At 42.6% G+C, this 21,369-nt stretch overlaps 2 protein-coding genes across 3 annotated transcripts; both read left to right on the forward strand.

Moving 5' to 3' along the window:
• The first annotated feature begins 1,473 nt into the window (after positions 1–1,473).
• Positions 1,474–8,259, forward strand: LOC120034823 (26S proteasome non-ATPase regulatory subunit 3-like). Of its 2 annotated transcripts, none has more exons than XM_038981470.1 (12): positions 1,474–1,539; positions 1,644–1,808; positions 2,441–2,631; positions 2,824–2,961; positions 3,152–3,288; positions 3,458–3,648; positions 4,379–4,482; positions 5,104–5,218; positions 5,299–5,418; positions 5,560–5,663; positions 7,095–7,301; positions 7,871–8,259. In XM_038981470.1, exons 2-12 carry the CDS (start codon positions 1,649–1,651, stop codon positions 7,946–7,948), a joined length of 1,545 nt encoding a protein of 514 aa, XP_038837398.1. In that variant the 5' UTR covers positions 1,474–1,539; positions 1,644–1,648; the 3' UTR covers positions 7,949–8,259. The 2 variants fall into 2 exon arrangements, with proteins under 2 accessions (XP_038837398.1, XP_038837407.1); XM_038981479.1 differs by having other exon boundaries at positions 1,498–1,539; positions 1,648–1,808.
• A 4,375-nt stretch (positions 8,260–12,634) lies between these two features.
• LOC120043978 lies at positions 12,635–15,749 on the forward strand. The gene is made up of 5 exons (XM_038988573.1): positions 12,635–12,650; positions 12,997–13,133; positions 13,687–13,818; positions 15,252–15,389; positions 15,555–15,749. The coding sequence occupies exons 1-5, from the start codon at positions 12,635–12,637 to the stop codon at positions 15,747–15,749; spliced, it is 618 nt and encodes a 205-aa protein (XP_038844501.1).
• Positions 15,750–21,369: the final 5,620 nt, after the last annotated feature.

Here is a 21,369-nt window from a genome sequence, read left to right on the forward strand (position 1 = left end):
TACAAATATTTAATATTATCCGAATTTTCAAAATGCACATATATGGTTATAAGTTGCAAGGTTTCACAATTATTATCAAATGGTCAAATTATGAAAGACCGTCCTAAGGACATGCGAGAGAAAACAATGCCAACAATTCAAGGATGCAGAGTACATAAGTGACATATCCTCATATTATTGAACAGGTAGGGGTCTCCCCTTTGCAGTCTGTTTAGGGACACACCCTTTCTTCACATACAACACCCACCACATTCATATTGGCTCCTATTTCACTCTGGGCTTGTGTGGGTGGAACAGGCTTTGGTTTGTGTACCTCTGTCTGTGTGAGATCGCATGTCCCCTTCCTTTTGGAGAGAGAGCCACACGGTGGCAGGAGATGGCACAGCATGGGACGGGATCGCTGCATCGCCCCTCCACTACCTCCCCCACCATCCTCCCAGACTTTGATGTGTCTCTCATTACTCTGCTGGCATGCTAGCCCTTTCTCCATTTCCATGGTAACGGCACATTCTTGTTTACCCCCTTGTGCAAACGATCCCTGATCCATCCTCTCTGTTTTCTCTTTCAAGGCTGTGAAGGAAGTTGCGATTATATGACTTTATGGCACATCTCTTGCCTTTGGTTTGGTGTCTTTACAGTAGATCTGTGTGGCATGTGAACATCATCTGAACATCATACTGTTCAGATGATCAAAGAAATAATGTAGAAATAGCAATCAGTGTAATTACTGTATGTGTGCGCCGACGCTTTTAAAATGGTCATAACCGTTGTGAGTGGATTGGCTCACAAAGTAAATTATTCCACTAATGATGTATACTGATCAAAAATATAAATGCAACATGTAAAGTGTTGGTCCCATTTTTCATGAGCTGAGGAGAATTTCTGTCTGTAATAAAGCCCTTTCGTGGGGAGAAAAATTATCATTCTGATTGGCCGGGCCTGGCTCCCCAGTGGATGGACCTGGCTCCCAAGTGGGTGGGCCTATGCCCTCACAGGCCCACCCATGGCTGTGCCCTTGCCCAATTGTGAAATCCATAGATTAGAGCCGAATTAATGTATTTCAATTGACTGATTTCCTTCTATGAACTGTAACTGAGTAAAACTTTTAAATTGTTGCATGTTGCGTTGATATTTTTGTTCAGTATATATGTGTCAATGTGAGAAATGTACTTCATATAAATGACCACATAGGCTACAACTCTGCAAAAGCACTTTAGGTTTACAAGACATCATTGATTTCATCACAGCTCGCCATAAATTGTTTGGATTATTTAAGGAAGATTAGTGGAGCCCTAAAAATATGCGATTTCTCTCTAAATTGGATTAAGAAAATGATTATTGTTAACAAATCTCCCTGTTTTATATCTACTTCAAAACAACAATTCGTACTAAAAGTAGCATTACAGTGAAAATGATCACTTTCATCAGCTATCTATTACTTTTGACTGCTCGATATTGTCAGGATCAACTAGTATGGTATGTCCCCATAATCCTTTGCGCGTCACAATAGTTGCCAGTCATTCTGCCGACGAGACGAATGTGAGTGTTGAATGGAGTCAAATAAATGTGAATTCTACGTCGTTTATTTTGACATGTCTTATTGATAGTTACGTTGTTACTTATACTTGCACGTTTCATTTCAGACAGTATGAAAGAGACAACAGCCAAGAGACGCGAGAAATCCAAGGACTCCAAAGCTGATAAACAGAAGGATGCGGGCCCCGAGCCGCAGGATGTGGAGATGCCGGAGGAAGACTCGGCTACTGCAGAAAAGAAACCCAAGGAACTTGATACCCTCACACTTGAAGGTAGCTAGCTAGATGGTTAGCTGAGCTTTAACACAAATACTGAAAAGGATACATTCAAACTCAATGTCAGATACTGAATATTGCAACTGCTTCGTGTTTATGCTACCTACTGTACTTAATCTTAGTTAGCTAGTTAGCGTTAGCAAGCAGTTGTTAGTCAAAGTAACTAGCTAACGTTAGCTTATTTGCCCGGTTTAATTGGCAATATTTTGTTCAAATGTAGCTATACTGAGAGAATATAGATAGCTGACCTAGTTAGCCTGTTTACTATATGGTCTGACTTTTATTCACTCGCTGTAGTAGTAACTAGTTAGGTAGCTAACGTTAGCTAGCTAGCTGGGTATCTAACAAAAACAAAACCCCCTAGTCATAGCTAGCCAGCTAGTTAATTAATCAGTTTGCTAGCAATGTTTACTTCAATGTGTGTCAGTTGGAAATCACTACTGTCAAAGCAGTACTTTTTTGTATCGCCAATTGTAGCTACCTAGCTTGCCATGTCAGTAACTACATTGTATTTTAAATTATTTTCAGTTTTGAGATAAGTGAAAGAACTGAAATTAAATGTCAGATTTTTCTGTATCACTCTTCCATAAGTCTTTCCTTATGAGCTTACTCCCCCTCTCCGGTTGCAGACATCAAGGAGCATGTAAAGCAGATAGAGAAGGCTGTGTCGGGCAAGGAGCCTCGCTTTGTGCTGAGGGCCTTGCGTGCCCTGCCCTCCACCAGCCGCCGCCTCAACCCCAACGTGCTGCACAAGGCTGTGTCTGGCTTCTACACCTCCAATGCCGCCGGCAAGGAGTTCCTACTCAGCTTCCTGGAGGAGGTACGATGAGCACAGATAGTATCAGATAGAAAAGACTGTGGTACTACTATTACTATTGCTGAGAAACCTTGGCTATGAACTATTACTCATGGCCTTTTTCGCTCTGTCTCCTTTGGTCGCTTTCTGTCCGGTTCTGTCTTTCCTTTTTCCTCTACCCACACCCTCTCCCCTCCATCAATTGCATCCATCCAGCCCATGGACACCGAGGGAGATGTCCAGTTCAGGCCCCGTACAGGGAAGGCAGCTGCCACCCCCCTGATCCCTGAGGCGGAGGCCTACCTGCAGCTGCTCCTGGTGGTTTACCTCACGAACAACAAACGCTACACAGAGGTGGGCTGACTGAGCTCACACGCTCTCTCTCTCATGCATGCACAGTACATATTTATATTGGATTGAGCTCTGAATTCTCTTTGGTTTTACATTGCTCACCGTCATACCATAGTCCTTAGAAATAAGTTATGACTGGTTTAATGCCCGACTGCCTGTCTTGGTTGTTAGCTTCTCACTTTTCTCTCTGTAGGCCCAGAAGGTGTCAGACGAGCTCTTGCAGAAGATCGGCCCTCAGAACCGGCGGGCTCTGGACCTGGTGGCTGCTAAGTGTTACTACTACCACTCCCGCGTCTACGAGTTCCTCAACCAGCTGGACACCGTGCGTAGGTAAGCCCACCAACACTTTCACTGACTGTTTTTGTTTTTTCTGACTTAAACAGATGGGGAAAGATGGAATTTGTTTCAAAAGGCAGTAGGCCAGTTTGGAACCTATGCAAGTCAATATGTAATGCCTTTGATCGATTTTTAAACAAATTAAACCCCTTCTCTCGCAAAGTTTCCTGCACACGCGCCTGAGGACAGCCACCTTGCGGCACGACGCCGACGGCCAGGCCACGCTGCTCAACCTGCTGCTGAGGAACTACCTGCAGTACAACCTGTACGACCAGGCTGAGAAGCTGGTGTCCAAGTCAGTCTTCCCCGAGCTGGCCAACAACAACGAGTGGGCCCGCTACCTCTACTATACAGGTGAGGGGGAGGAGCCCTAAGCATACCAATTTCTGTTTAAATAAAGCATCACCTGTGATTAAACTGTAAACATTTTATTAGTTGACGACATCAGAAGTTTAGTTTAATCACATTCAATTGAATTATCAGGCCACTACGCCTCTACAGATTTTGAAGTGACTAAGAAACTTCCTCAGAATATGAATTAATTTGTAGTTATGGCCTTAGTTTGCTGCTTTTCCACTCTGATCATTCTCTCCCTCCCAGTGGCGTAAAAATACTTAAGTAGTTTTTTTGGGGTATCTGTACTTTAACTTACTATTTATATTTTTTGACAACTTATACTTTTACTTCATTCCTGAAGAAAATAATGTACTCTTTACTCCATACATTTTCCCTGACACCCAAAAGTACTCGTTACATTTTTAATGCTTAGCGGGACAGAAATTGTCAAATTCACACTTATAGAGACCATCCCTATTATGTTTCAGTGTTGGAGTGTGCCCCTGGCTAGCTGTAAACTAATGTAAAACAAGTTATTCATACTTTTACTTTTGATACTTGTGTCGGTTTTAGCAATTACATTTACTTTTGATAAGTAATTAAGTATATTTAAAACTTTTAGACTTCTACTCAAGTAGGTTTTTACTGGGTGACTTTTACTTGAGTAATTTTCGATTAAGGTATCTTTACTTTTACTAAAGTATGACAATCGGGTACTTTTTCCACCACTGCTCCCTCGCCCCTCCAGGTCGTATCAAGGCTATCCAGCTGGAGTACACAGAGGCCAGGAGGACCCTGACCAACGCCTTGAGGAAGGCCCCCCAACACACAGCTGTGGGCTTCAAACAGACAGTCAGTACACACAGCATGCAGTTTTTCCCTAAGTGCAATTATTACATTTTAGTCTTTTAGCAGACACTCTTATCCAGAGCGACTTATCGAAGAAATTTGGATTAAGAACCTTGCTCAAGGGCAGAGCCGACAGATTTTTCACCAAGTCGTCACACGGATTTGAAACGGCGACCTTTTGGTTACTGGCCCAACTCTCTTAACCACTAGGCTACCTTATTTAAAATAAAAATAAATGAAATACACTTTTATGGTTTTACAGTTGTTGCTCAAACTGTATTTATATAGCACATTTCTTACAGGGGATGATGCATTTCTTTTTTAAATATATAATATTTAGTTTTACATTTTTCCTAATTTTCTTTCTCTACTTCATACACAAACCTACACACGCGAACAACAACTTAGACGCACGCAATGACAACATCTCATCTGCCAAGACCCGCATGCTCACCCCCCCACCCCTAAGGCCTGCATTATTGGCTGTAAATTGTATCAATTTGTTTTTCTCAGTCGCTAATGCTATTACAATATTTCAATAATAATTCAGCAGATACATATCAAAGTGCTTAACAAATAAAATAGCCCACAAAAAAAGTTTGTTCACATCTCTATCCCTATCAGGTCCACAAGTTGCTGATTGTGGTGGAGCTGTTGCTTGGGGAGATCCCAGACAGGCTGCAGTTCCGCCAGGCTCCACTGAAGAGATCCCTAGCACCCTATTTCCTGCTCACCCAGGGTAAGTTGTCGGGAAAGCTGGGTCATGAGAATGCATTTTAAGTGAGTAAGATTTCAATCCTGGTCTCTGTTCCCACACAGCTGTCAGGACGGGTAACCTGGCCAAGTTCAACCAGGCCCTGGATCAGTTTGGAGAGAAGTTCCAGGCAGACGGCACCTACACCTTGATCATCCGCCTGCGACACAATGTCATCAAGACAGGTCAGTGACCAGGCCTTTCACTTCGGGCTATTCTTCCACATTCTCAGATGGCTTCCCTCTTCTTTTTAAGTTTTTGGTCATGGCTCTTCATTTTTAATACCTGAATGACTTGTTGATATTTAAAACCATCTCTCCCTGTAGGTGTGCGTATGATCAGCCTGTCATACTCTCGTATATCCCTGGCAGACATCGCTCAGAAGCTGCAGCTGGACAGTCCAGAGGATGCTGAGTTCATAGTGGCCAAGGTAAAGATGACATATTACAGCCATACTCAATTGGTGAACCGTTATTCGAACCCAGATTGGGGTCAACGCGGTCTAGGGGCATGGATCAGAAAACCAGTCAGTATCTGATGTTACCATTTGCCTCATGCAGCGCGACACATCTCCTTCGCATACAGTTGATCAGGCTGTTGATTGTGGCTTGTGGAATGTTGTCCCACTCCTCTTCAATGGCTGTGCGAAGTTGCTGGATCTTGATGGGAATTGGAACATGCTCTCATACATGTCGATCCACAGCATCCCAAACATGCTCAATGGGTGACGTGTCTGGTGAGTATGCAGGCTATGGAAGAACTGGGACATTTTCAGCTTTCAGGAATTGTGTACAGATTCTTGCGACATATCATTTTCATGATAAAAAATGAGGTGATTGCGGCGCATGAATGGCACAACAATGTGCCTCGGGATCTCATCACGGTATCTCTGGGCATTCAAATTGCTATCGATAAAATGCAATTGTGTGCGTTGTCCGTAGCATAATCCCACCGCCACCATGGGGCATTCTGTTCACAACATTGACATCAGCAAACCGCTCGCCCACACGACTCCATACACACTTTCTGACATCTACTCGGTACAGTTGAAACCGGGATTCATCTGTGAAGAGCACACTTCTCCAGCGTGCCAGTGGCCATCGAAGGTGAGCAATTATCCACCGAAGTCTATTAGGACGCTGAACTGCAGTCAGGTCAAGACCCTGGTGAGGATGACGAGAACGCAAATGAGCTTCCCTGAGGCTGTTTTTGACAGTTTGTGCAGAAATTATTTTGCTGTGCGTACCCACAGTTTCTTCAGCTGTCCGGGTGGCTGGTCTCAGACAATCCCGTAGGTGAAAAAGCCAAGTGTGGAGGTCCTGGGCTGGCGTGGTTACATGTGGTCTGCGGTTGTGAGGCCAGTTGGACTGACAAATTCTCTAAAATGACGGAGGCGGCTTATGGTAGAGAAATTAACATTACAGCTTTGCTGGAAATTCCTGTAGTCAGCATGCCAATTGTGCGCTCCCTTAACTTGAGACATGGTTTTGTGCGCTTGTGTAATGATCATGCTGTTTAATAATCAGCTTCTTGATATGCCAAACATGTCACCCATCACATTTGAGAGAAATAAGCTTTTTGTGCATATAAAAATGTCTGGGGTCTTTTATTTCAGTTAATGAAACATGGAATCAACACTTTACAACACTTTTTTGCGTTTATATTTTTGTTCAGTGTATATATTGTACATTTACCTTAAGATCATGATATTTCCTAAAGAGCATTAATAGAGAAGCACATCGCTTCTGTGTGGTAAATATGGCATGCAGTCCTCAACTGTCCTAAGCCACAGGTGGCAATGGAAAACTACCTCAGTCTCTTACTGATTTTTCTCTCTCCCGACCTCATCCCTCTTTTCCAGGCTATCCGTGATGGAGTGATCGAAGCCAGCATCAACCATGAGAAAGGCTATGTTCAGTCTAAAGAGACCATGGATATCTACGGTACCAGGGAGCCCCAGCTGGCCTTCCACCAGAGGATCTCCTTCTGCCTGGACATACACAATATGTCTGTCAAGGCCATGAGGTTTCCACCCAAGGCTTACAACAAGGACCTAGAATCAGCAGAGGTGTGTACCAACCTTGTACTACTCCTTGTATTAGCCCCTGAAATTGACCCTCGTGAGAGTTCTGTTGGAGATGGTAGGAAATTGTTCTTTGTATCTGTTCTACTGAACTACCAGTATACTATATTTTACTGTTGTGACCACAAGGGGGTAGTGTAGTCAACTACTTTTTGTCATGTTATATTTGGGGCTAGAATTTCAGACTAGATGTGTACTATCATTTTAAAATGTTTGCTATTTGCAAACTTAATCGTTTTAAAGATGCACTATGCAGAAATTACCCATTTTCTGGTTGCTAAGTCTTAGTCTGCCTAATTTCAGTTTGTGAGAATCATTGTACCATCTAAACCACTGAAATATATTTTCCATAACCAAAAATCTTATATTTTCAGCTATTTGAAGCTGGTGTACAGATGCATAGCACACATAGAACAGATATACCGCTTAAACTTGCTTTCAATGAGTGACAGAAAAATAACACACATTTCTGTGTGAATTTGGTCAGGTCTCCCAAAAAGTTACCTATTGCAGCTTTAATGTGTTGACATGTTCTCTGTGTGTTTCCATTTCAGGAGCGCAGAGAGCGGGAGCAGCAGGACCTGGAGTTCGCCAAGGAGATGGCCGAAGATGACGACGACAGTTTCCCATGATCCTCTGAGGGGAGCAAGTGCAAGGATGCCTTGACGTTTTTTCCCTTTCTCTCCCCCTCCATCCTCCCTATTGTAAAAGTTGTTTTTGTTTATATCTCTGCAGGCAAAAGGCCATTATAACGTTATATATCTGTGTTAGCATTCTAACATACAATAAGAACACCTCTATTCAACCCTACCACTGGTCCTCGTTGTCCCTGCTTTTAGACTTTGCGTGTGACTGTTAACTTGCTGGTGGAAGCATTTGGTGTATCTGTACTGAGTTTGAGGCCAGCACACAAATAAACAGTCTTTGTCATTTTAAATTCTAATTTGTTGAACACTAATTTGTACAGTGTATGTCTGGAAAACTAAGAGCTGTTTGGCACAGAGCAGCTTGTATTTCTAAGCTTTTCTGTCAGGAATGATGTTGGGTCCTTGATTTGTTATTCTTGCTGCGCAATGCAATTCAATATCTTGACAGCTGCCCTTTCTAAAATGCAGAAATGGAAACTCATATTTCAAAATACCTTGAGGAAATCAATTAATTTGTTGGCCCTCTTGAGAACTGCGTGCCATTGAGCTCAACTAGTTAGATTTCTCTGCCTCATTGTTCACAGCTCCTGTTCCTTCCCCTGATTTCTTCATTTAGCTCCCTCTCCCTCCTACCTCAGGGTGCATCCCAATTATCTCTATTTTTTTCAGGAAGTGTGCACTTGTTCCATTCGCTTCATGGATTTTAAAAGAAATGACTGGTATAATACAGTGCATTCGGAAAGTATTCAGACCCCTCATCTTTTTCCACAATTTGTTACTTTACAGCCTTGTTCTAAAATGGAATAAAGTTTTTTCCTCTATCTACACACAATACCCCATAACAAAGCAAAAGCAGGTTTTTAGAAAAGGTTGAAAAATTATAAATAAATGGAAATATCACATTTTACTTAAGTATTCAGACCCTTTACTCAGTACTTTGTGAAGCACCTTTGGCACTAATTACAGCCTTGAGTCTTCTTGAGTATTACGCAACAAACTTGACACAACTGTTTTTGGGGAGTTTCTCCCATTCTCTGCACAACCTCTCCAGCTCTGTCAGGTTGGATGGTGAGTGTCACTGCACAGCTATTTTCAGGTTTCTGTGTGCTTAGGGTTGTTGTCCTGAACCTTTGCCCCAGTCGGAGGTCCTGAGTACTCTGTAGCAAGTTTTCATCAAGGATCTCTGCGTGTTGCTCTGTTCATTTTTCCCTCGATTCTGACTAGTCTCCCTGTCCCTGCCTCTGAAAAACATCCCCACAGCATGATTCTGCCACCACCATGCTTCACCGTAGGGATAGTGCCAGGTTTCCTCCAGACGTGATGCTTTGCATTCAGGCCAAAGGGTTCAATCTTGGTTTCATCAGACCAGAGAACCATGTTTCTCATGGTCTGAGAATCATTTCGGTGCCTTCTGGCAAATTCCAAGAGACTGTCATGTGCCTTTTACTGAGGAGTGGCTTCAGTCTGGTTACTCTACCATAAAGGCCTGATTGGTGGAGTGCTGTAGAGATGGTTGTCCTGGAAGGTTCTCCCATCTCCACAGAGGAACTCTGGCGCTCTGTCAGTGACCATTGAGTTCTTGGTCACCTCCCTGACCAAGGCCTTCTCCCACAATTGCTCAGTTTGGCTGGATGGCCAGCTAAGGGAGAGTCTTGGTGGTTCCAAACTTCTTCCATTTAAGAATGTGTTCTTGAGGACCTTCAATGCTGCAGAAATGTTTTGGTACACTTCCCCAGATCTGTGCCTCGACACAATCCTGTCTTGGAGCTCTATGGACAATACCTTCGACCTCATGGCTTGGTTTTTGCTCTGACATGTACTGTCAACTGTGGGAGCTTATATTGACAGGTGTGTGCCTTTCCAAATCATGTCCAATCAATTGAATTTGCCACAGGTGGATTCCAATCAAGTTGTAGAAACATCTCAAGGATGATCAATGGAAACAGGATGTGCCTGAACTCAGTTTCGAGTCTCATAGCAAAGGGTCTGAATACTTATGTAAATAAATAAAGTTTTTCTGTTAAAAAACATAATAAAATATATACATTTGTAAACTTTTCTAAAACTGTTTTCATTTTGTCATTATGGGGTATTTTGTGTAGATTGAGGAAAGCATTTTTATCCATTTTAGAATAAGGCTGTAATGTGAAAAAAGGGAAGGGGTCTGAATACTTTCCCGAATGCAGTGTATAAACCAATCATATAATGCAATCATCTACCAGTCATTTCCTGTCAAATTCATGAAGCGAAGTGAACAAATGCCCATGCCAACACCAATCCAGTGCTATTCAATATGTGCAGACTAGTGAATGAGTCATACTTCAGGAGGAGGGAGAGATTATTGGGACACAACCGTAGACATATGGTTCAAGGCCCTTGTAAGGTAATTTGTGGAAAGTCAGTTTAATTCGTACACCAATTGCCATTGCATCTATGAAAATAAGAAATGTTTGTATTTGATAAAGCGTGACAGTAGAACCTTGGTGCATGTTTTTGGCCATTTATCAATTCATTGTATTATAAAAAATATATACACCAACTGGCTGCTTGTGATCATTTGTCAAATGTGTTTTAATTTGTTAAATTAAGATATAGAATTTGATAATACTTCAGAAAGTTGATAGGTTCAAAGTGGACAAGATCTAGAGCATCTTGCTTGATTACTCAATTGCTAAGGTGACAATTGAATATTAAAATGTCAAGGTGCTCTGCAAAATGGATTGATCATATTGTCAGGGATCAGTCATAATGATGCATTCAATATTCACGAGCTTAGCATTACGGGTAGGCACAACAACTGGAAAAGGCCTAGCCTACATTAGAAAAAAATGTATACCATCAAAAGAAGCGTATAGCAATGTCATGCCAATTCTTGAAGCGATATAGGTTATTCATGAACGGCATGATAAATGGTACATTAAGACGCTGGGAATGAGGTCAGTTATTGCCTAAGAAAATTATTTGTAGTCAAGAACAGCGAGCACACCTTGCAATCAAGATGTGTGTGGACTTCCTGTCATTGCGCAATGCACATAGCCTGAAGTAAGACTACTTGACTTTGCGGAAAAAAACGATTTCACAAATGGGGATATTCGTCTTTAATATTTTTGAGGCAATAAAATATGGACTAAGCATTTAGTAACGCAACCTTATATCCTCTGTATAGGCCTACTCAGACGGTAGCATACGTAATATGTCGAATTGCTACAACTAGAGTTGTGAAATTATGTACATGTATTTTTCCTGGGTAATGTAGCCCTACGTGAACGTCACTGAAAACGCCATGAGGCTGTTTGAGTCATTGCTCGCCATGATGTCAACAGCTACACGTGCGAACTTTCTCTGCAGTGTATTTGGATGTGCGACTGTTTTGTAGAGCGCAGATAGCTACTTTCAAGCATAGCCTATTGTCCGCAGCGCGACTGATCACTTCAGGCTTTGAATTTTATCAAAAACTCATGTGACATTCTTTCTGAATTATAGGCTACAACTCATTTCCCATTCACAAATGTAAATTAAAAAGTAAGATAATAATAACAATTATAGCCTATAGGCCTGATAATTAAGTCAAGTCACCAGCTAGGCCTATTTAAAGTGCATTTCATAATTTTCAACACATTTTACAGATAAAACTATGTTTAATAGATGGGGTTAAGACACATACAGTTAAACATCAGGGAGTGCTGTAGGGCAGGAGTGACAGTAAGTCCAGACAGTGACAGCCAGGTGGAGGTGGCAATTAATAGCTTTGTTTCATTTATTTGATTCATTATGTGCAGCTCAAAGTGCTTCACAATAAGCAATAGGAAATAAAATAATATTGGCCTAGTAAAATAAAAATAATAGCATTATAATAGATGTAAAACAGCAAAATAGAACAATTAGGCTTAGCCTATACTTCGTTTCTGTATTGATAGCCTAATAGGCAAGTTGTATTTTTTTAATCATAAGCACAGTTTTAATCCTATGCATTATATATTTGCTCATGTTCTGATTTTCAAATCAAATTTTATTGGTCACATACACATGGTTAGCATGCGAGTATAGCAAAATGCTTGTGCTTCTAGTTCTGACAGTCCAGTAATATCTAACAAGTAATCTAACAATTCCACAACAACTACCTAATACACACAAATCTAAAGGGATGGAATAAGAATATGTACATATAAATATATGGATGATCGATGACTGAGCAGCATAGGCAAGATGCAATAGATGGTATAAAATACAGCATATACATATGAGATAAGATATGTAAACATTATTAAAGTGGCATTATTTAAAGTGAATGCATGCTAAGCTATCACAAGGTCAGCAGGAGGTCGTCCTATCATCTCTTAAGGGATTTTATTCAATATGTAAAACTGAAGCGTTACATATTCTGTGATAGAAATGTAAAGGTAGCCTCATTTCCGATTGAGCTGACATATGCAGCGTTTACCGTGAATTCAGTCTCCGCTAAAGCGAGAACATTGCCTTTACATTCAATCACGCTGTAAATCTGAACTTCCGCAATGCAGATTGAATAGAGACCAAATTATTAGTCACTCACTATTGCAGGTTTACAATGACCCTTCAGTGGAAATTCCCATGAATCGTACTATCATTCATATAAATACTTCAAGTCTCCTTCAAGTCTTTAGCCATATAGACTAACCATACTGACACAGAATGAACACTCTCAAAAGTAAGTGATATTTTATCTTATATTTGTATAAATACATTTGACTAGGACACTCTTAATGAGTGCATTTGTTCTGCTTGATGCAACTTTTTTTTTTACTTGGAAACAATATTTAGTTTTTTAAAATTATTGTCTGAAGAAAGTCATAATAGCTTGGACATATTTTGAGTGGTTGTCTCCAGGCATTTTTAATTGTGCATGGATACTGCGTAACTCAATGCACTATATTTGGCACGCGCTCCTTTCTTGCTTACGGTTCTGCGCGGCACTGGATGTACGTCACAGTGCAACTTATTAAGGATCTGTAGCATCGTAGAGTCGTTCTGCAGCTGTTTTTTCTTTCTCAAAGTTGTAGGTCTGCTCTGCTGTTCGGCTTTTCTGGTCCGGTCCGCGCATATTCCAGAGAAGTCAATGGACGCAAGGAGTTTGGTCGAAAAAATATTAGGCAACATCCCTGTGGTTCACGGGTCTAGTGTCAAAATCATGGTAAGTCTATGGGAGGGCGATGATGCCCTGTTCTTACCTGGTGTGTATTGTCTTTACTGCATGTCATTTATCGCAAACTTCTATGGGTAAACTTACGCAGCTTTGCATGGTCTTTAATGCTCGATTTGAGTTGAAATCACGTTGACCGTTTGATGAATTTATATCATGCAAATGTTGTGGTTTGTTTTTTTGCATAAAACAAACCCTAGCACGCGACAGGTCACATTTAAACTGAAGAATGCAAAGCATGTATCTAACAAAGATCAATATCACATTTAGCTGCAGCTACATTTAGTCAATTCAATCATGCCTTGTATCTGCAGGCCAATTAAGGAAAATATAGGTTTAATTAAAATGCAAATCGGATGCATTTCTTTGTGCTTTTAAACTTGCAGTGGTTGGTTTTACATCCGGTCATGACCACTAACACCACAGATTCCAAAAGTGCACTAACAATAACTTCACTCTGTTTGATCTGCAGTCTACCCATAGACCTACATTAATGCATTACATTGGAGCCAGCTCTATAACCACACCACTCCTGTTCTCCTAGGGCCTGACCCTTGACCCGTCCAGCCAGTCTAGGAACATGCCGTACCAGTCCATGGTGACCTCCCTGGGCATCCCCGCAGCACCAGAACTAAGGACTGTCTGCAGACCCCTAAACCAAATCGACTTCACCCTGGTGAGTACGTGTGTGTGTGTGTCAGTGCTGGTCGGTGCCATTTAAGACGAGGGAGGTTGATTCTTTTTTTTTTATGAACATGGCCTTATTTCTATTACAGCGTATCGGATGACTGTAATTCATATTCCATTCACCCAGCTCAATGTAACATCGCTAAGTTTAGACTACTACATGATACAACATTTTTCCATATACCCATCTGGAGGTTGCTACAACCTAGTCTATTAATGTAAGTTCACAACTTAGGTGCACAGGTCGAGAGCCGCCTTTTACACTCTTGCCTGCATCTAGCTGATTCCCTTTGCTTGTGGACTTCAGTGCACAACACATCAGCTATCTGTGACCAGCTGAAAAAACCTTTTCAAGCAAACCTTTATATCATAACCGCTAAACGCTACACACAGCCTACATCGTTGTCACCATATTAGCTGACGTCATAGTCAACATAGCTACTATAACTAACGCGCTAGTAAACCCGCTACAATCATGCAGTACAGTGTTGGGGGTGAGAGCCGTGACCCTCCTAGGTTTTGTAGTGAAGTAAATGTACCCAGAGGAGAATGGAAACTAGCTCTCCTCCAGCTACACCATGGTGCTACCCTACAAAGTGCTGTTGAGGCTACTGTTGGGTTGTAATTTGAAATACTTGCTACACCAAAAGTTAATGGTTATCTGTATGAGGAATGTATATGATGGGGTCAATTGAGGGTGGATTTGAGCCATGGGCTTGGAGAGTTACTAAGTGAGGGAAAAGGCAATCACATGGTTGCGGTCACTGATAAGGGTGGATAGCTGTGGATTAGTGAGGACAGGGGGCCGAGGTCAGGTCACATGAAGGGAAAATTAACAGTTTATTACACACATCACTTAACTTTCTGCCTAGCAACAAAGATGTCATGTTTAGAGAAAAGGAGGAGACTCCGCCTAAAGTCGGGTGTAAATACTTGTGCTGGTGGGAACATGTCTTGTTTACCCCGTTGGGTAACGTTGGTTTGAGCTTTTCCTAGTTGTCCGTTAGTTTTTACTCTGTTTATTTAGAACCTAACACTACTGTAGACTTTCATTGCAAAACAGTGTGTTTTAATCAATTATTTGGTGGCGTGAATATATTTCGTATCTTTATGAAACTCACTGAGGACAATGGTCCTTCCGTTCCTCCACTGGTGTGTTTGTGTGTGTTTGTGTGTGTGTGTGTGTGTGTGTGTGTGTGTGTGTGTGTGTGTGTGTGTGTGTGTGTGTGTGTGTGTGTGTGTGTGTGTGTGTGTGTGTGTGTGTGTGTGTGTGTGTGTGTGTGTGTGTGTGTGTGTGTGAAGGGGAAACAATGCTATGGTTCTGCTGAATGTTAAAGATAGATTAATAAAGCTGACATGGTTAGTTCGGACACGATTCTTTATTGGTTAGGTGTCTGACCAGCTGTGTGCTTCCGCCTACAGGAGGTGTGTCTGAGCAGTATGTCTGCGGGGCTGCAGCTGTATCAGGATGTGCTGGGTGAGCTGAAGGAGCGTGTGACCACTGACAAGGTGACAGGACTCCTGGCTGACATCAGAGACCTGCTGGCCCAGGTCAACAAGGTGAGACTGACACACACACACACACAAACTCCCTAAGTAATAAGAAGTAGACACATGCATGCACACTGGCACAAGATCATAGAGGTCCTACACTCATATCATCACACTTGAGATGTTCATTTAGGTTAATAACCTTCTGTATGTGTGTGTTTTTGTGTTGATCAGATGCAGGAGCCTGGCCAGATGAGCAGTGTGGCCCAGTACGAGGCCTCAGGACTGGCCTCACGCCTCCCAGGGGACTACGAGGTTCAGGTTGCAACTCACTTTACCCTGCTGCAGCTCCGTGACTTCACACAGAACCTAAAACGCAGCCTGCGCAACATCGAACACCTGACTTCCAGGCCAGGACAGGGGGTCTGAACTGTACTCTACAGCAGCAGCAAAACCTGTGCAGACATGGATGGAGGACCGGAGGGGGGTCGTCCGTGCCAGAAGCCTATTGGACTTCTAAGGCAACTGCGTAGTGATGGAATCTGGCTGAAACATGTTTCATTTCTGTTCGAGCCTGCTTCAGTCTTTCTATCTAATCTGTCCATCAAGGTCAAAGGGGACATTTGAAAACATGAAGCAAGCGGAGCACTTTATTTATCTGAGATAGGGGATGGCACCAAAACCAATTGTGTAGCGTCCCTGTATCTGCCAAGGTCTGTACCTCATAGTATAACTGCAGGTAGCTGGTTCAAGCCTTGCTCTATCTGTTCCCCATCAATTGGGACAATAGCAACTGGTCAATGACTGAGTGCCTTCTTATCTTCATCTCTTTCTCCCCATGAAGGTTTTGTTCTTAGCTTGTTCTGCCACTCAACACCACCTCTGATTGCTTTCTCAGACTTTCCTTGAGATAAAGCAACACCGATAGCTGCCAGATAGTGGCAAGTCCCCGACAGTTTCTGAGATACTTATTTATACTTAAAAATATATATATTTATATATTTATGAAGTACTGGGATATAATTTGTTTCTGTATTTGAATTCATTTGTTTGCGTATGCAGGTATTTATTTATTTGTAATGTATTTATGTATTTATACTGTATGTGTTTTTTTACTGATTGATACTGTCATTCCTAGAGTCTTTTCCTGGTGGGTGTCAAGAGATTTGTACTGTATGTGGTTTGGCCTCTGCCAAGGTCATTTTTTTTTATATACCAGGAGCTCCGATCTCCTTCCCTTTGTTTTATTTATTATTATATATATTTTTACAGGACAATAGGAAGTCGGAAGACATGTATAGAACAAACAGTGAGGAAGGGCTTTAGACGAACGGCCGAGTTGCGACTTGATCCCGTCGCCTTGGAGGCATGTGTGGTCCGGGAATCGAGAGTGTTTCCACTCGAACCAGACTCCGGCACGAGAGGTTTATTAGTCAATACAGTCACCCCTAGAGTCATTTCCTGGTAGGTGTGTCATTCCCTGTTTAGGAAGTTCCTATTCTAGTTTTTATTAACACAAGACAATTGTCACACAAGTGTGAGAATTGTGAATTGATGTTAACCGACATTTTGTGTGTTTTAGTCATCACTTATAGTGTCGTAAACGTCACACTTGGTGAAAGCCTAGAAAGTGATTTATTTATTTTGTCTAGCCCTGATGATGAAATATACTCTTCACACTGAAGTATGTAAGACATTGAACATGTTCTAATGTGTGTAGTTTAAGAAGGTTGAATGGTACTTGTGACAACGTACTGTATTTATCTCCAACATAGTAATAAACCTTTAATGTGTAACAAGAAACGGGTTACTTTTCTAATCTTTGTTTTGTCAGAATGGAAGCTACCTGGAGCAATACAGTGTACTCAGTTAAATAAAGGTAAATATATATATATATATATATATACTCAGGAAGGATTTCCTGCAAACACACTTGTGTGAAGCATCCAGGCTGTTAGAATGTGATGTTGGCCGACTAAGCTTTCCTATGCACTCGTCTCATAAATATACAAACATTGTAAGCTTCCAGGCTGTTCACTGTTTACATGCCTTGTTGTTTTCTGGGAAGAAGCAGGGAGCGTTTCCATTGTTGTTACAGCTATAGTAAGCACTTTGGTCAATCTGGAAAGCCAGAGTGATGATTCAGATGTTTCTTGCTTTCCAATGTTGTCCATGACTTGATTGACCATTTTGAACAGATTCACAACATTGTCATAGAGCTGTGAAGAACTGTTGGAGACTGCAGAGCTTTCACAAGAAGCAGGGATGAGAAGAGGGAACAAATCAAATCAAATTGTATTTGTCACATGCCCCGAATACAACAGGTGTAGACCTTACAGTGAAATGCTTACTTACAAGCCCTTAACCAACAATGCAGTTTTAAGAAATTACCTATAAAAAAGAGATAAGCATAACAAATTATTAAAGAGCAATGCATATAGTCTGGGTAGCCTTTTGATTAGCTGTTTAGGAGTCTTATGGCTTGGGGGTAGAAGCTATTTAGGAGCCTCTTGGACCTAGACTTGGCTCTCCGGTACCGCTTGCCGTGCGGTAGCAGAGAGAACAGTCTATGACTAGGGTGGCTGGAGTCTTTGACAATTTTTAGAGCCTTCCTCTGACACCGCCTGGTATAGAGGTCCTGGATGGCAGGAAGCTTGGCCCCGATGATGTACTGGGTCGTACGCACTACCTCTGTAGTGCCTTGCGGTCAGAGGCCGAGCAGTTGCCATACCAGGCAGTGATGCAACCTGTCAGGATGCTCTTGATGGTGCAGCTGTAAAACCTTTTGAGGATCTGAGGACCCATGCCAAATCTTTTCAGTCTCCTGAGGGGGAATAGGTTTTGTCGTGCCCTCTTCACGACTGTCTTGGTGTGCTTGGACCATCTTAGTTTGTTGGTGATGTGGACGCCAAGGAACTTGAAGCTCTCAACCTGCTCCACAACAGCCCTGTTGATGAGAATGGGGGCGTGCTTGGTCCTCCTTTTCCTGTAGTCCACAATCATCTCCTTTGCCTTAATCACGTTGAGGGAGAGATTGTTGTCCTTGCACCACACGGTCAGGTCTCTGACCTCCTCCCTATAGGCTGTCTCATTGTTGTCAGTGATCAGGCCTACCACTGTTGTGTCATCAGCAAACTTAATGATGGTGTTGGAGTCGTTTCTGGCCGTGCAGTCATGAGTGAACAGGGATGTAATGAGGTGCGTGCTGGTGGCAGGGAAGTCAGGCGCAGGTGAATGAACTTGGTATGAACTGAGTATTTCAATAAATGCTCACAAACTCCAAAAACCAACATTTACAAAAGAAAGAAAGTGGGTACAAAACCCGTCACACACCATAACAAACTAAGCACCAATACATACAACGAACAATCACCGACAAGGACATGAGGGGAAACAGGGTTAAATATACAACATGTAATTGATGGGATTGGAACCAGGTGTGATGGAAGACAAGACAAAACCAATGGAAAATGAAAAATGGATCAGTGATGGCTAGAAGATTGGTGACGTCGACCGCAATCATGAGGGGAAAACAATCAGGGAAGCTCTTTTCCTCTGAGCCTGTGTATGTCTTTGCTAAAGTGTCAGTGAATAAGTTGCTGTTCACTGACACGATCAGGAAAATGCTCATCCAGAGGCGGCATGTTAAATGTGCAACCAGAGGGGAAACAATTCTAGACCACCTTCACTCCACACACAGAGACGCGTACAAAGCTCTCCCTCGCTCTCCATTTGGCAAATCTGACCATAATTCTATCCTTCTCATTCCTGCTTACAAGCAAATCTGAAAGCAGGAAGCACCAGTGACTCGGTCTATAAAAAAGTGGTCAGATGAAGCAGATCCTAAACTATAGGACTGTTTTGCTAGCACAGACTGGAATATGTTCCGGGATTGTTCTGATGGCATTGAGGATTACACCACATCAGTCACTGGCTTTACCAATAAGTGCATCGAGGACGTCATCCCCACAGTGACTGTACGTACATACCCCAACCAGAAGCCATGATTACAGGCAATATTTGCACTGAGCTAAAAGGTAGTGCTACCTCTTTCAAGGTGCGGGACTCTTATAAGAAATCTCGCTATGCCTTCCTACGAACCATCAAACAGGAAACGCATCAATAGAGGACTAAGATCGAGTTGTACTACACTGGCTCCGACGCCCGTCGGGTGTGGCAGGGCCTGCAAACTATTACAGACTACAAAGGGAAGAACAGCCGAGAGCTGGCCAGTGTCACGAGCCTACCAGACGAGCTAAATAACTTCTATGCTCGCTTCGAGGCAAGTAACACTGAAACATGCATGAGAGCATCAGCTGTTCCGGACGACTGTGTGATCACGCTCTCCGCAGCCGATGTGAATAAGACCTTTAAACAGGTCAAAATTCACAAGGCCGCAGGGCCAGACGGATTACCAGGACGTGCACTCCGAGCATGCGCTGACCAACTGGCAAGTGTCTTCACTGACATTTTCAACCTCTCCCTGTCTGAGTCTGTAATAGCAACATGTTTCAAGCAGACCACCATAGTTCCTGTGCCAAAGAACACTAACTGGATCCTGGACTTCCTGACGGGCCGCCCCAAGGTGATAAGGGTAGGTAACAACACGTCCCCCACACTGATCCTCAACACGGGGGCCCCTCAGGGGTCCGTGCACAGTCCCCTCCTGTACTCCCTGTTCACTCATGACTGCACGGCCAGGCACGACTCCAACACCATCATTACGTTTGCTGATGACACAACAGTGGTAGGCCTGATCACCGACAACGATGAGACAGCCTATAGGGAGGAGGTCAGAGACCTGACCGTGTGGTGGAAGGACAATAATCTCTCCCTCAACGTGATTAAGGCAAAGGAGATGATTGTGGACTACAGGAAAAGGAGGACCGAGCATGCCCCCATTCTCATCGAAGGGGATGTAGTGGAGCAGGTTGAGAGCTTCAAGTTCCTTGGCATCCACATCACCAACAAACTAAGATGGTCCAAGCACACCAAGACAGTCGTGAAGAGGGCACGACAAAACCTATTCCCCCTCAGGACACTGAAAAGATTTGGCATGGGTCCTCAGATCCTAAAAAGGTTTTACAGCTGCACCATCGAGAGCATCCTGACAGGTTGCATCACTGCCTGGTATGGCAAATGCTCGGCCTCTGACCGCAAGGCACTACAGAGGTAGTGCGTACGACCCAGTACATCACCGGGGCCAAGCTTCCTGCCATCCAGGACCTCTATACCAGGCGGTGTCAGAGGAAGGCTCTAAAAATTGTCAAAGACTCCAGCCACCCTAGTCATAGACTGTTCTCTCTGCTACCGCACGGCAAGCGGTACCGCAGCGCCAAGTCTAGGTCTAAGAGGCTCCTAAATAGCTTCTACCCCCAAACCATAAGACTCGTGAACAGCTAATCAAAAGGCTACCCAGACTATGCATTGCTCTTTAATAATTTGTTATGCTTATCTCTCTTTTTTTAGGTAATTTCTTAAAACTGCATTGTTGGTTATGGGCTTGTAAGTAAGCATTTCACTGTAAGGTCTACACCTGTTGTATTCGGGGCATGTGACAAATACAATTTGATTTGATTTGTTCCCTCTTCTCATCCCTGCTTCTTGCGAAAGCTCTGCAGTCTCCAACAGTTCTTCACAGCTCTATGACAATGTTGTGAATCTGTTCAAAATGGTCAATCAAGTCATGGACAACATTGGAAAGCAAGAAACATCTGAATCATCACTCTGGCTTTCCAGATTGACCAAAGTGCTTACTATAGCTGTAACAACAATGGGAACGCTCCCTCCTTCTTCCCAGAAAACAACAAGGCATGTAAACAGTGAACAGCCTGGAAGCTTACAATGTTTGTATATTTATGAGAGAAGTTCATGGGAAAGCTTAGTCGGCCAACATCACATTATAACAGCCTGGATGCTTCACACAAGTGTGTTTGCAGGAAATCCTTCCTGAGTATGTATATATATTTTTTTTTTTACCTTTATTTAACTGAGTACACTGTATTGCTCCAGGTAGCTTCCATTCTGACGAAACAAAGATTAGAAAAGT

Source organism: Salvelinus namaycush, chromosome 3 (assembly GCF_016432855.1).
Source record: "Salvelinus namaycush isolate Seneca chromosome 3, SaNama_1.0, whole genome shotgun sequence".
In the NCBI taxonomy this organism is placed as follows: Eukaryota; Metazoa; Chordata; class Actinopteri; order Salmoniformes; family Salmonidae; genus Salvelinus; species Salvelinus namaycush.